General features: G+C 40.7%; 1 protein-coding gene and 1 long non-coding RNA gene across 5 annotated transcripts in view; one reads left to right on the plus strand and one right to left on the minus strand.

Moving 5' to 3' along the window:
* LOC112830175 (uncharacterized) overlaps positions 1–10,447 on the minus strand; it is a 48,992-nt gene extending 38,545 nt beyond the window's left edge. For both annotated transcript variants that reach the window (XR_012373988.1, XR_003209843.2), the window contains exons 1-2: positions 10,383–10,447; positions 8,868–8,968 (exon numbers count right to left, since the gene is read on the minus strand). This is a non-coding gene — a long non-coding RNA (uncharacterized lncRNA). The remainder of the gene's footprint in view (positions 1–8,867; positions 8,969–10,382) is intronic.
* Positions 1–14,126, plus strand: part of GUCY2C (guanylate cyclase 2C) — a 71,941-nt gene that overhangs the window by 38,723 nt on the left and 19,092 nt on the right. For all 3 annotated transcript variants that reach the window (XM_073877945.1, XM_025879900.2, XM_073877944.1), the window contains exons 13-18: positions 2,633–2,695; positions 3,265–3,336; positions 3,806–3,910; positions 9,169–9,255; positions 10,371–10,503; positions 13,498–13,635. In XM_073877945.1, the coding sequence (XP_073734046.1) occupies positions 2,633–2,695; positions 3,265–3,336; positions 3,806–3,910; positions 9,169–9,255; positions 10,371–10,503; positions 13,498–13,635 (598 nt within the window). The remainder of the gene's footprint in view (positions 1–2,632; positions 2,696–3,264; positions 3,337–3,805; positions 3,911–9,168; positions 9,256–10,370; positions 10,504–13,497; positions 13,636–14,126) is intronic.

Genomic DNA, 14,126 nt, shown 5'->3' on the forward strand with positions numbered 1-14,126 from the left:
ATCACTCCCCTTGGGCACAGCCAGTGGGCTCCAGCCCAGTCATCTCATCTGCAGTGCTTGCCACAAGTTAAACTTGCCACGAGTTAAACTTTATCATAACTTTGCTGATGAGGAAACCAAAGGATGTGGGGTTAGGAAACAGTGCCGGGTCACGCACAGCTAATGAGTAGGATTACCGCAAATAATAAGAGTTGACACTTACTGAGCACTTCTCCCGTGCCAGGGGCATTGACCCATTTCATCTTCCCCCGATGAGCCCTGGGAGGTAACAAGGCTAGAACCTGAGGAACATGGTCACAGTTTGAACCTAGTCTGTCTGACTGTGAAGTCTAAGATCCTAAAAGCTACCATTCACCATATTCTTACAGAGTTTTTAGACCAAAGCACACTAAGAGAAGAAGGAGACCCAGAACCTCCACATGAAGGGCATGGTGGGGTTCCTCAGCCTAGGGCCAAGTCGATAGGATAGTGTGACTTGAGATGCCTCCCTGCCTAAAACCAGCAAAAGTAAAATTGCAGCTGGGTCAGGTGTGTCCAATTCCTGCATGTCGTGCTCTAAGAGCTAGGATCCCCTCACGCTCTACAAGGACTAGATCTCCCTTGCCTCCAGTAATGCTCCTGCTCTGACTGACCCTCCTGTTGCACTGGGAACCTTACACGTAAGACTTCTATTTGCAAAGACCACTCTATCTCAGGCAAGCATCAGGATAAAATCCATCTTGCAGTAATTCATGGAAAGGTGCAAATGACCGTAAGACTATCGGACTTCCCAAGAGAGAATTTTTGGACCTAAATGACTAATTGACAGTACCCCAGGAAGAGGGGAGGAGACCTCTAGAAGGAGTGAGTGCTCCTCCACCTCTGGTATGACACCAGGATGGGCTCCCACATGGCCCACCTCTGCACACATCCAGCCATGCCTCCACTCCTCAGAAGCCTCCCCCACTGCCTCAAACCCCACATTTCATATTTGTTCTTTTTGATGAATCCTAAAATACTGTGTCTCTGTTTTCTTCAAATGCAGATATTTCTAGAAATATAACCCATCCATCCCTCATCAGACATTACACAATTTTGATGCATGAATCCATCAGATTAGCCACTCACCTGGCTAGACTAAGTCTTTGGGACAATAAGTTTAAGAGAGGGACCAGAGAGGTGATTCGAGGCATGGAGGGTCACAGTCACACAGAGTTTCAGGCAGGCTGGGAAGCAGGTGGCCAAGGACTAACTGTCAAGAGAGGTCTTCCAGCACTGTGAGTCAGGTGGAGCAGGGAGAAAGCCCAAGGAGGTCAGCCAAAGTCAGCCAGAGGTGGAAATGCCGCAGCACCAGACAGGAAATGGTTCAAGTCCCGGATGTGCATATGCGCTGAAGGCAGAGATAAGGAAATAAGACCACGGGATGGGATGAGAAAGAGTACATCCCTGTGTGAGGACAGAAAGGGGCAGAAAACCAAAGCAGACAAGGAGAGAAGTCAGGAAGTTCAAAGGGATGAGTAACAGATGAAAATGATGAAAAAGATGAAGATAACTCGTTTGAGGATAAAACACTCAAATTTGCAAGAAAATTTCACAAACTTTATTGCATTTGATGCCCAGGACCCCTGTCAATTAGAATTTCCCAGATGAAATACTGAGGTTCAAATAGTTTAAATGAACTAATCGAGGGCTCAGAAAAAAGAAAGAGACAAGGCAGCAAGCTCAGATTTTGGCATGCCCATGTGTGACACTTAGTGTCATTTAACCCGTATGTGGCCCATTAGTAAAATGAGAAGAGGAAGAGAAGACATCTGACATTTGTTAATCTGCATTGTGCCAGGCATCATGCTTGGAATTTGATAGAGTTTATTTTGCTCACATTTCAAAAGGTCCTACGAGGTAAGTTTTAACCAATATCATAATACATCACAGGTTTCTGTGAGAACCAAATTAAAAGATGCACTATTTCTCAATCTCAAGGCGACCAGAAGTCTGGCAGACCAAGAGCCATATCTAGCCTGCAGGTGTGTGTGTGTGTGTGTGTGTGTGTGTGTGTGTGTGTGTGTGTGTGTGGTTTCATTTAATATTTAACATCTTCTAAAATTAATTGCCAAATACAAAAATTTTGGAATGGCATAGGAAAATCGATATTACCAGCTTCTTTTGACAAATCTGATGATCTGGCAACTCTCCGCTGAACCCAGAGCTGATGGGGCTGCCCCCCTTAGGCACCCCGCCCAGTGTCCTCACTTGCATTGCTAATTGAACCCTGAGGTGTGAGTTTGCAACTCAAGTGCACAACAGGCTCCCCTAGGAGCACCTGTCTCTAGCTACAGACAATGATTCCCAGCAGAATGGACCAGGAGAGAAGGAAGCAAAGGAAATCCCTGGCTGACAGGCCTTCTTAAGAAGGGAGGAAGAGGGAGGAAGACCCAGAGGTAAGGATGAGAGGTAGATATCTGGAAAGAAGACCCTGGTGGGGAGGGAAGATGAGTAGTGACAGGGAAACACAAGGCAATTGTCAGTTTTGCCAGAAGCCTTCCCAGCGTGCTGTGAACCAACAGATACACCCACCTGGCAGACCCTCTCTGCCTTCACAGTAGATGTGACAAGATATGAAGTGTCTATAATAATTAGCCTTTTTTTGTGCCAGATCGATGATGACAAGAGACGAGATACAATTCAGAGACTCCGACAGTGCAAATACGACAAAAAGGTGACTAGTCTCCTCTGCTTCTCTGAACTCTCAGTCGGGCCGTGTTCCAGGCCTTCTGCTCATCCTTGCCCTGGCTCCTGATGTGGACCATGCAATGGTGCAGGCTGCCTCCAAGGGCTGTTCCTGGAGCTTTTCACAGGGATGGGCAGGGCTCTGCTTCAAGGGTTACAAAACTCACAAGCCTGGACAAATTGAAGGACAAACAGAATTTTTAAGGGGGGTAGAGAATAAGAAGGAAAAGGAGAAATAAAAGAGTTCAGAGCTGTCCAAAGTACCCTAGTATGATATTGTGGCTCACTGCCGGGCGAATACAACAATCCCATATGGGGGTTTTGTATCTTCTTTCCTCCCTGGGCCCTCCCTTTTCATTTAGTCATTCTTAAAGAAACATTCAAACCTGAGCTTATGCCAGGTACTAGGCACCCGGGATATAAATATCAATAAAATCGTGTCACTGCTCTCAAGAGCTTACAGTGTATGGGGAAGATAGACACACAACAAATGATCATAATATGCACAGAACTGGTCATGCTACAGCGTTATCTCCTTAATTCAAATGATCTTCGCAGCAAGTGATTCTAAAGGATCTCAAGCACAACGACGGCAATTTCACTGAGAAACAGAAGATAGAATTGAACAAGGTATGTGTCTCTTACTTGAAATCCTTAAAGGAGAAATAGCTTCACTCCATCTTCCCTGAGCACTGAAGTCCCTGGTGGATCCAGATGTTATGGGGGATGGAGACAAAAAAAAAGCCCTCAGACCAAGAAATGGGAGACTCTACTTCTTTGTTGAAAATTCTACCAACAGAAGTTGAAGAGTGGTGTTTGATGGTGTAAAAAATTTTAGACATCTATTAGCATGTCCTAGAAAATGGCCCTGATATTATTTGAATGTAGTCAAAGGTTCGTCTTCCAGGCTCCTTGCTGATAAAAGAAAAACTGTTGAGGAACATGTAGTGTCAGTGAGGAATGTACTGACATTCCAATGTATCAGGAATGATACATCTTCCCAAAGACCTAAAGCACGGCATGTTTTATTAGCATATTAATTTTTACTGTGGCCCTGCTCTCTGGCTGACTTGCTTTATAACTAAACATGTTATCTTAGTTGCTTCAGATTGACTATTACAACCTCACCAAGTTCTACGGCACAGTGAAGCTTGATACCATGATCTTCGGGGTGATCGAATACTGCGAGAGAGGATCCCTCCGGGTAAGGAACTATGATCATTTCCAATTTCCTAACTGGCCAGCCATATGGGAAGAAAGAATAGTTAGTAGAAATGTTAAATGTTTACCCAGTGAAATAATATCAGAGAATTATCAGGAAAAAGTGGTAGGTCCATATGCTTCCTAACTAGATCACTTAGATTTTGTCAGCCAGTCTTACTACATCTTTACAAAAACAAAACAAAAACAAAAAACAAGCCAAAAATAGGAGTGTAGACTTGAAAAGCCAGAGAACAGATGTGGGAAAGTGAGTGATTACCTCTAAATTCATTTTATTTTCCTTACCTACTTGCTTTTGCATTAAGAGAAAATTGGATAGTCAACCCTAACCAAATAAGCACTGGAGACTTGTCCATAAGTCCTGGTTCTGCTATAGTCTGAATTCCTACCCTTCTCTCCTTTGGGAGAGATTGAGGATGGCCCAGGAGTCGCCAGATGTGATCAGGCATTCTGGTTGAGCAAGTCCAAAGCAGAAAGAGAAAGTAAGACAGGGCTGAACCAAGTTCTTGGGAAGAACAAAGCTTCAAGCTAGGAATATCAAATCACTGGGTAGTTCAGAAGGCAGGCATACACGAGAACCGTTTACATACAAGAAACGAAGTCAGGTTTCAAGCAGAAGCAGGACTAGAATGGGGAAATGGGCAGGAGCAGAAAGGAATCCAGGATAATTGCATCAAAGAGCATTGAGATATTTGCACCTCACCTTGAGCACTTTCTGGGCATCTGTTACAAGAGCTTTCAGCCTTTTAAATACCTTTGGGTAAGGTGACCATATAATTTATCAGGATACTTTGAGAAGGAAAGGGGTACTATAGCAATTATGTTGGAACAACAGATATAAACTGCAACTGGGTCCAAGCAAACAAGGACGTGTGATCACTGCCTTTGGGCTACATTCAGACCCAGTTTCTTAATTTTCTTAAAAATAACCCCATTGTCCTCCCTACAACAAAGTCAAAATATGAAGAATCGGGGCAGCAGCAACATCAAAGAGGTCCAGATATTCACAATACAATAAAATTTTTAAATAATAAAATTTTTAAATTAATCTCTTAGACTTTTTTTTTAAATAAGCTTCAATTATAGAAAGAAGAGTAGCTTTCAAAATGTGTGGCATAAACTTAAATCTAGCTTCAAGGAAAAAAAAATAATAGCCCTAAATGCTATTTTCTCTTAAAAGAATAATCTGTTCAATGCAAAATTTAGAAGAATAACTATGGCCTAAGGAAAGGAAACTTGCAAAGTTTAATTATTACTAAAAAGATAGAATTTTAAAGTGCTTCTATGAGTTTTTTTTTAATATAAAACATAAAAGCTTTGACATTGGCCCCAACAACTTCTTAATAGACATGTCTCCTGAAGCAAGGGAAACAAAAGCAAAAATAAAGCATTGGGACTTCATCAAAATAAAAAGCTTCTGCACAGCAAAGGAAACAAGCAGCAAAACTAAAAGGCAACCTACAGAATGGGAGAAGATATTTGCAAATGATATCTCTGATAAAGGGGTAGTATCAAAACCTATAAGGAGCTTATAAAACTCAACACCCAAAAACCAAATAATCCAGTTTAAAAATAGGCAGAAGACATGAATAGACATTTTTCCAAAGAAGACATCCAGATGGTCAACAGACAACATCACTCATCAGCAGGGAAATACAAAGCAAAACTACAATGAGATATCACTTCACACCTGTCAGAATGGCTAAAATTAACAACACAAGAAACAACAGTGTGTTGGGGAGGATGTGGAGAAAGGGGAACCCTCTTGCACTGTTGGTGGGAATGCAAGCTGGTACGGCTACTCTGGAAAACAGTATGGAGGTTCCTCAAAAAGCTAAAAATAGAACTACCCTATGATTCAGCAATTGCACTACTAGATATTTACCCAAAGGATACAAAAAAAATACTAATTTGAAGAGATACATGTACCCTGATGTTTGGCAGCATTATCAACAATAGCCAAATTGTGGAAAGAGCCCAAATGTCCATCGACAGATGAATGGATAAATAAGAGGTGGTATATATATATATATATATATATCATGGAATATTATTGAGCCATAAAAAAGAATGAAATCTTGCCATCTGCAACAACATGGATGGAGTTAGAGAGTATTACACTAAGTGAAGTAAGTTAGAGAAAGACAAATACCATATGATTTCGCTCATATGTGGAATTTAAGAAACAAAAATGAACATGGAGGGGGGCAAAAAAAAGACGAAAACCAAGAAACTTTGAGGTGAGAGAACCAACTGATGGTGACCAGATGGGAGGTGGGGGGGGGATGGGGTTAAATGGGTGACGGGGATTGAGGAGGGCACTTTTTTTGATGAACACTGGGTGTTGTAAATGTTGAATGTTCAATGCAAAATTTAGAAGAATAACTATGGTCTAAGGAAAGGAAATTTACAAAGTTTAATTATTACTAAAAAGATAGAATTTTAAAATGCTTTAAATTTAAAGTAAATTCTACACCTGAAACTAATATTACACTGTATGTTAACTAACTGGAATTTAAATAAAAACTTGGAAGGAAAAAAAAACCCGTAAAAGCCTCTCATACTTCTAATTAAAATTTTTAAAACAAAAATGGGAATAAAAATAAGGCTATGGAAAAGATATTTTCAGTTGTGAAAGAATACTTCGTGACTATTAAATTATGAAATCTTAAAAAAGGAAAAATAAATTTCAGAAGCAATATAACCATGAAAGTTTGACTCAAAAACTAAAAACTTAAGTAGGACAATAATGATAGAAGAAATTATAAATTCCATTATAGAGAATACCAGATTCAGCTTAATTCTTTAAAACTTCAAAAAGTAATTCTCATTGTCCACACAAATACTATCCTAATGTTAAATGAAAAATGAACATCTTCTAAATTCATTTAACATTCAACAAGGCTAACCACATTTATGAAATTAGAAGGAAAAATTATAAATAAAATACTAGTAACTCTAAGCCAGCTACATGTAAAAAGCATAATATAATCAGATATGGTTAATTCTATGAAAGGAAAAAATATTACCATAACACATCATAACAAAAGGTCATAGAAAACGCATATGATCATTTTAATTAATGCTGATATAAAATAAACACACATTCCTAACAATAACAATTTCAGGTCTTTCAAAATTACAGCCCTTCCTCGATTTACAATGGGTTACATCCCCATAAAGCCATCATAAGTTGAAAATATCCTAAGTCAAAAATGCATTTAATACATCTAACCTACCAAACAGCGTAGCTTAGCCTGGCCAACCTTAAATGTGCTCAGAACACTTATGTTAGCCTACAGTTGGGCATAATCTTCTAACACAAAGCCTATTTATGATAACAGGTTGAATATCTCATGTAATGTACTGAACACTGTACTGAAAATGAAAAACAGGATGGCTGTATGAGCAGAGAATAGTTATAAGTGTATTGGTTATTTACTCTGTAATCGAGTGGCTGGCTGGGGAGTCTGAGGCTCATTGCCCAGCATCATGAGTCGCCAGCCCGGAAGAAGATCCAGGTTCAAAATTCAAAGTATGGTCTCTACTGAATACATATCACTTTCACACCATTGTAAAGTAAAAAAAATTGTAAGTCGAACCATCGTAAGTCAGGGACCATATATAGAAATGTTTTTCATAAGAGGGCTAGACCAAAGCTGATTCATTTGATTTCCGTGAGATGAAATTTTAGAATACCAATTAACAGGGCCTAGTCAGAGGGTTTCACATGGCCTTTTAATCCCTAAAATGCCCAGTCAACATTTAGGTAGTGTTTTTTGGCTCTCTGCCCCAAGGTAGGAAACCTCTGTTATCTGAGTGGTCCTGGGCCCGCTTCTGGTATTGCTTACTCCTGTTGGAAGCAGACAGCAGACCCTTCTACAGGAAACCACTCCTTTGTGTGTTGAATCTCAAAGCAAAGCCTGTGCCAATGCAAACTTTATAGGCCCCTCCTTGACATAACCCCTTTAGGCTTCAATCCATGGCAAATCCCATTGGAACCTACTTTTGTAAGGAAACAAATGAACCAGTCTCTCCCTAAATAAAAACAATATGCTTCCCATCTTATAAATATACAACAACATTGGCTAACCTTATTAGGAACAATTGACTCATTTATGCATCAAATATTTATGAGCCATCTATACGTGCCAGACTTTGGTTTAGATATTGCAGATAGAGAACAAAAATTACCACAGAGTTTACATTTTCATAGGGAGAAGAGATCATAAATAAAAATATAAAATATGTCAGGTGCTAAGGGAAAGAATTACTGTAGAATCTGTCTGCTCATAATTTCCCTCTCTTAACCTGGCCTGGTACCCACAGATAATTCAGCCTTATCTGAAATGATTAATGACTTTGGACCCTTCTTTGGAAATTATTGGTGCAGTGCCTGAGTTAAAACTAAAGGTCAGATGAAGCTATTGTTAGGTTGTTCGAGTTTTACTGTGAAGAATAGTTACCAACTTCGCTAAAACCCTATATCTTGGGGTGCCTGGGTGGCTCAGTCTTTAAGCATCTGCCTTTGGCTCAGGTGATGATCCCAGGGTCCTGGGGTCAAGCCCCGCATTGGGCTCCCTGCTCAGTGGGAAGCCTGCTTCTCCCTCTCCCACTCCCCCTGCTTGTGTTCCCTCTCTCCCTGTGTCTCTCTCCGTCAAATAAACAAATAAAATCTTAAAAAAAAAACCTGTATCTTGATAGAACCATCATTGTATTAAAATGTTGAGTTCAAAATTCTAGGTGATACAATTCACACAAAATACAAGAACTTGCTCTTATTGACAGAAGACTTGGTAAATGTAAAGAAAACTTAGGGGGCTGTAAGCTAATGGATGCAAGTGATCATAAAACATAAGCCTAAGGAAGGGATTCCTGAACAGCAATTCCTGGTTGAAACACACTAGTGGAATTTCAGTGAGCTAGTACCTACATCCCACCTGTGAATCAGGCTGACAGCCCATGCTTCCGGCAGGTGTCTGCTCATTCCTTTGTCCCTGGCTGGTGGAAGAACCAGGATTTGGGATACTAGGGGTATCTCCTGCTCATTTCATTGCAGTGAGAGCCACCCGATGTTTCATAAGAAAGAAAAGAAATACATATTCAGGAAAATCAGGACGATGGATTTTCAGTTTGTTTCTGAGCCCCAGGCCCCGTGATTAGAAGATCATTATTAGCCTGTAGTTGTCTCTCCACAGTACCCCTCCTTGCAACTTCTTCCTTTCTTTTTCTGCCGTTCAGGAAGTTTTAAATGACACCATCTCCTACCCTGATGCTACATTCATGGATTGGGAGTTTAAGATCTCGGTCTTATATGATATTGCTAAGGTAAGAGACCTGCAAACACAAAGGCATTTATGAAAATGAAACATAGGAAAACAGATCTAGCAGGCTTTCAACCTCTCTGACCATTGGTTTCTTCATCTGTAAAATGATAGTAAAAATAGTACCTATGTCAGAGGGTTGTTGTGAGGATTTTGTAAATAATACGTGTGCTTCATAGGATGCTTGGTACAAGTAAAGGTTCGATATACAAGCTATTCTTTTTATTATTACATTTTTTCTACTCTGAGTTTGGGGCACACATTTTCGTAGACTTGCTGGAAAGCAAAATCATATAAAGCTGCAGGCAAGACAACAATCTTCAACTTTTTATGAGAAACTATGAAGGGCAGGCAACCCTCTTGCGCGAGGCAATAATGAATTTGAACATGAATATTCCCAGATAGGATATGAAAAGGGAAGTGGATACCGCTGACCAGGACCTCATTCAAGAATGAAGAAAAGTCAGTCCCCAGATGGAGCTGTTTGATACAGTCTTAAATCACCTGAAAGTCACCTAGGATCAGAATCACCCCACTCTCTTTGCCACTATTCACTCCTGTGATCCGGGATGAAAACCAATTTCTGCAAGGACACCTCTGGCCACCAGAGGGAAACACAGCAGCTCAAAAACCTAGGGTTGGGGGTGGGGAGCTTCCCCTTTCATAACGGAAGGAAACATCCTCTTTCAACATAGAATGAGACCAATTATATTTTAGGAAATAATAAGGCTAGCTCCTTCTTTCAGAAAGGCAAGGCTACTATTATTCATATTTTTTTAATTGAGGTAGAAGACCAGAGATATACCCAAGATCACAGATTGAATAAGTGGTCAGCAGAAACACTTAGAAAAAAAATTAGGATCAACACTTTGTTTCATATTAGCTGTAACTATTTAACTACAGTCCTTAGACGACTGCCTCTTAAGATGCAGTGCTGAGGCAAATATTAGGGCGTTAACAGTATTTTTCAAGTAAAATTAATGGAACTAAATTTAAAACCTGATAGTGTGATTCTATCTGCGTGCTGAAATGGTTTCAGATTGTCATTTCTTCCTTTAAAATAATCAAGCAGCTGAAGAGTGTCCTATCTCTGTTTCCCTGTCATCTGAAAAATTACAGGGCATGTCATACCTACACTCCAGTAAGACCGAAGTCCATGGCCGCCTGAAATCCACCAACTGTGTGGTAGACAGTAGAATGGTGGTGAAGATCACTGATTTTGGCTGCAATTCCATTTTGCCTCCCAGAAAAGGTCTGTAATGAATGACATTTTTACTGGATTTCCACTTAAAAAAAAAAAATTCTCCCAAGTCCATGTAAGGTGGTCAGGGAGTAGGTGATGCTGATCAGAAAATAAAGACTTGGAGCCACAAGAGGAAACAGTTGGGTCATTCTCCAGCACTTCACCCTTGTCGGTTTTTAACAAGTGCTTCTTGAGTCCAACAAACCTCCTCTGTGGGTTTCCTTCGCCCGTGTGTTTCTTGATATCAGTGAGGAAATCATGAAGAACTTACTGGCTGAGGAAGCAGAACTGGGTGAAAAAATAGACAAGGTTAGAGTCATAAGAGACATAGAAATCATCTGCTCTAACCCTCTTCCTTCATAGAAGACAGAATTGAGGTTCCAAGAGCCCAAGAGATTTGCCCAAGAAGATAGAATTCAAGGCCGAAGACCTATTTCCAAACTCTCATTCATTTATCTGTGATAATGATAAGAAATTATAATGATAAAAAAACCCTCTTCTTAGTAAAATATATTCTTACCTATCCCTTTCTGGATTGTGCTAAGGGTCAAAAAAAGTAACAGAAAGAAAAATGATTTGCAGTGTTTAAAGGGTTTTTCATGTTGAACATTTATCCATTTTTTTACTATAACTCAGGGTCAAACAGCCTCAGAAATCTAGCGTTCATATATAATGCCTCCATATAAAGTCCCACCTAGATCCAAAAACCGAAATTCTATTTCTACTTCTACCTGGCAGTCCTTTAGATTTCCCTTAATAAAAGAAAAATTGTGGGACGCCTGGGTGGCTCGGTTGGTTAAGTGTCCAACTCTTGATCTCAGCTCAGGTCTTGATCTCAGGGTCGGGAGTTCAAGCCCTATGTTGGGCTCCACACCGGGCGAGGAACTTACTTAAAATAAATAAGTAAATAAAAATACATTTAAAAAATAAATAAATTAAAGAAAAATGACAATTCTGCTCCTACTTCTTCAGTCACATCAAGCATAAGATGACATTGGACTCAATCCAGTAAGTGCTTGATGAATATCTAGCACGTGTCAAGCATGGTTCATCGTGTGGTGGAACAAACCCCCTTCATTAGATGACTCACCACAACACAAAATCAGATGAATTGCTGTTCAAATGCTTTCTTCTTGGACATCACTCAGTTATACCTACCTCTCTGTGCTGTTGGTTACCTGAATTGTTAGCATATGTGGATCTTCTTACCTTTCCTACTACCCCAAACCGTTAGGATCAGTCATATGTATATGAATCACAAGTCACATAAATTAATAAGACATAAATTCAAAAAGGTAATGAACATTTGGATGGCAAACCAAACGTGAGGAAAACGTGCCTCAGCATAAGCATGCCACTGGACCTCACAACGTGAATCTACAGATTTTTTTTCATTGAAACTGCTGAAGACAGAAATCACAGAAGGTTTAGAAGGAGCTAGGTGATCCTAGAAAACTTACATGGGATGGAGGAAAATTAATGGAATGCCCTTATTGTTACTAAATAAGCTATGTGATAGGATTCAAAACCCAAGTGTCTGTAGGAACCAAACACGGAACACAGGAGCACTTCACTTGTGTGAAGTGGACTACATGGAAAGCATTAGGAAGTAGGCACAGAGTAAAATTACTGTATGCAGTAATTTTAAAAAATATTTTACGTATTTATTTTTGCGAGAGAGGAGTGAGAGTGAGCACGAGCCGGGGGGCGGGGGAGAGGCGGCAGAGCAAGAAGCAGACTACCCGCTAAGCGGGGAACACGATGCACCGGGCTCGATGCGGGGCTCAATCTCAGGACCCCAGGGTCGTGACCTGAGCTGAAGGCAGACGCTTAACCGACTGAGACATCCAGGTGCCCAAATTGTATGCATTATTTTTTAAAGGCTACTGTGGGAACCCAAGAAAACACATCTGTGAGAATAGCGGATTTAGAGGCTGCCAATACGTCCCACCTGCAAAATATCAGTGATAGGCTCTTTATTTAAATGCTTTTAAACATGTATGCATATATATTAAACATAATACTTTATGTGACAAAGTATATAAATGTATTTTATAATAAAAATATATAAATTTATATTTTTTATTTATGAATGTTTTCATAGAAGTATGCCATATGTCGCAAAAGCTGTTAAATCCTCAGCCTCTCATATTCTACTGCACTCATTCTACAAATATTTCCCGAGTACTTCCTATACACTAGGTGCTATTCTAGGTAGGCTTAAGGGTTTTTTTTTTAATTTTTTTAAATTTTTTGATTGTTATGTTAATCCCCATACATTACATCATTAGTTTTTGATGTAGTGTTCCATGATTCATTGTTTGTGCATAACACCCAGTGCTCCACGCAGTACGTGCCCTCCTCAATACCCATCACCAGGCTAACCCATCCCCCCAACCCCTTCCCCTCCAGAACCCTCAGTTTGTTTTTCAGAGTCCATCGTCTCTCATGGTTTGTCTCCCCCTCTGACTTACTCCCCTTCATTCTTCCCCTCCTGCTAACTTCTTCTTTTTTTTTTTCTTAACATATGTTGCATTATTTGTTTCAGAGGTACAGATCTGTGATTCAACAGTCTTGCACAATTCACAGCGCTCACCGTAGCACATACCCTCCCCAATGTCTATCACCCAGCCACCCCATCCCTCCCACCCCCCACCACTCCAGCAACCCTCAGTTTGTTTCCTGAGATTAAGAATTCCTCATATCAGTGAGGTCATATGAGGCTTAAGGGTTTTCAGCGCTATGATCCTAGAAGTTTTAGGGAAGACGTTGCCACGTGACCTCCCCCAAATCCTGGCATTACACAGTCAGCTTAAAAGGCAAGGGTGTGTTCTCCCCCCGTCACCAGCATTAGCATAAATTCCTCTAAAGTTTGGGACATATAAATTCAGGACCACTCGGATTCAGGATGCATGGCATTGAGACTTAAAGAACAAAAGCGGGTTGGAGACCTATGGGCCACTCATCTCCCTCGATTTTCCAATCTCACTGCTGAACGCACAGACCTGTGGACAGCCCCAGAGCACCTCCGCCACGCCAACATCTCCCAAAAAGGCGATGTGTACAGCTACGGGATCATTGCCCAGGAGATCATCCTGCGGAGAGAAACCTTCTACACGTTGAGCTGCCGGGACCAGAACGGTAAGAGTCAGACTCATTCATCTGCCCTCTCTGGGAGCCTGTGTTCTAGGCTGACTTCATCTCTTTGTGACCACAGCTCAGTCCCCTCATCTGCAAAAATTAATGGCATATCCACCCTGCATGTCCCATAGGGGTATTAGAGGGGTTGACAATATGAATGTTAGAATGCTCTGAAGAGCATAACATACCAGATGTTGTCATTGTCATCGTTGTCAGTTAAAGACTCTTTCCTTACAATCCAACCCCTACCTTCTGATTCTAATAAAAGACGAGGGTCTGTTTAACCCCTGAACTAGATCACTCCAGTGGGACAACATACATTTTGTAGTTCCTACTGAGAGAAGATCTATAGATTTTGTCACACGTCCTCTCTGGGTCGGGGGGTGGGGGGGGGGGGGGGGCGGCAAATGCTTCCTTCCATTCATCCAATCCATGCTCACTGAGTGAGCAATTATGTCCCAGGTCTCAACTCTCTGGAGGGTGAGTGTCTA

The sequence above is a fragment of the Callorhinus ursinus genome, unplaced genomic scaffold (genome assembly GCF_003265705.2).
Source record: "Callorhinus ursinus isolate GAN/ISIS: 27379988/994484 unplaced genomic scaffold, GSC_fseal_2.0 scaffold27, whole genome shotgun sequence".
Taxonomy (NCBI): Eukaryota; Metazoa; Chordata; class Mammalia; order Carnivora; family Otariidae; genus Callorhinus; species Callorhinus ursinus.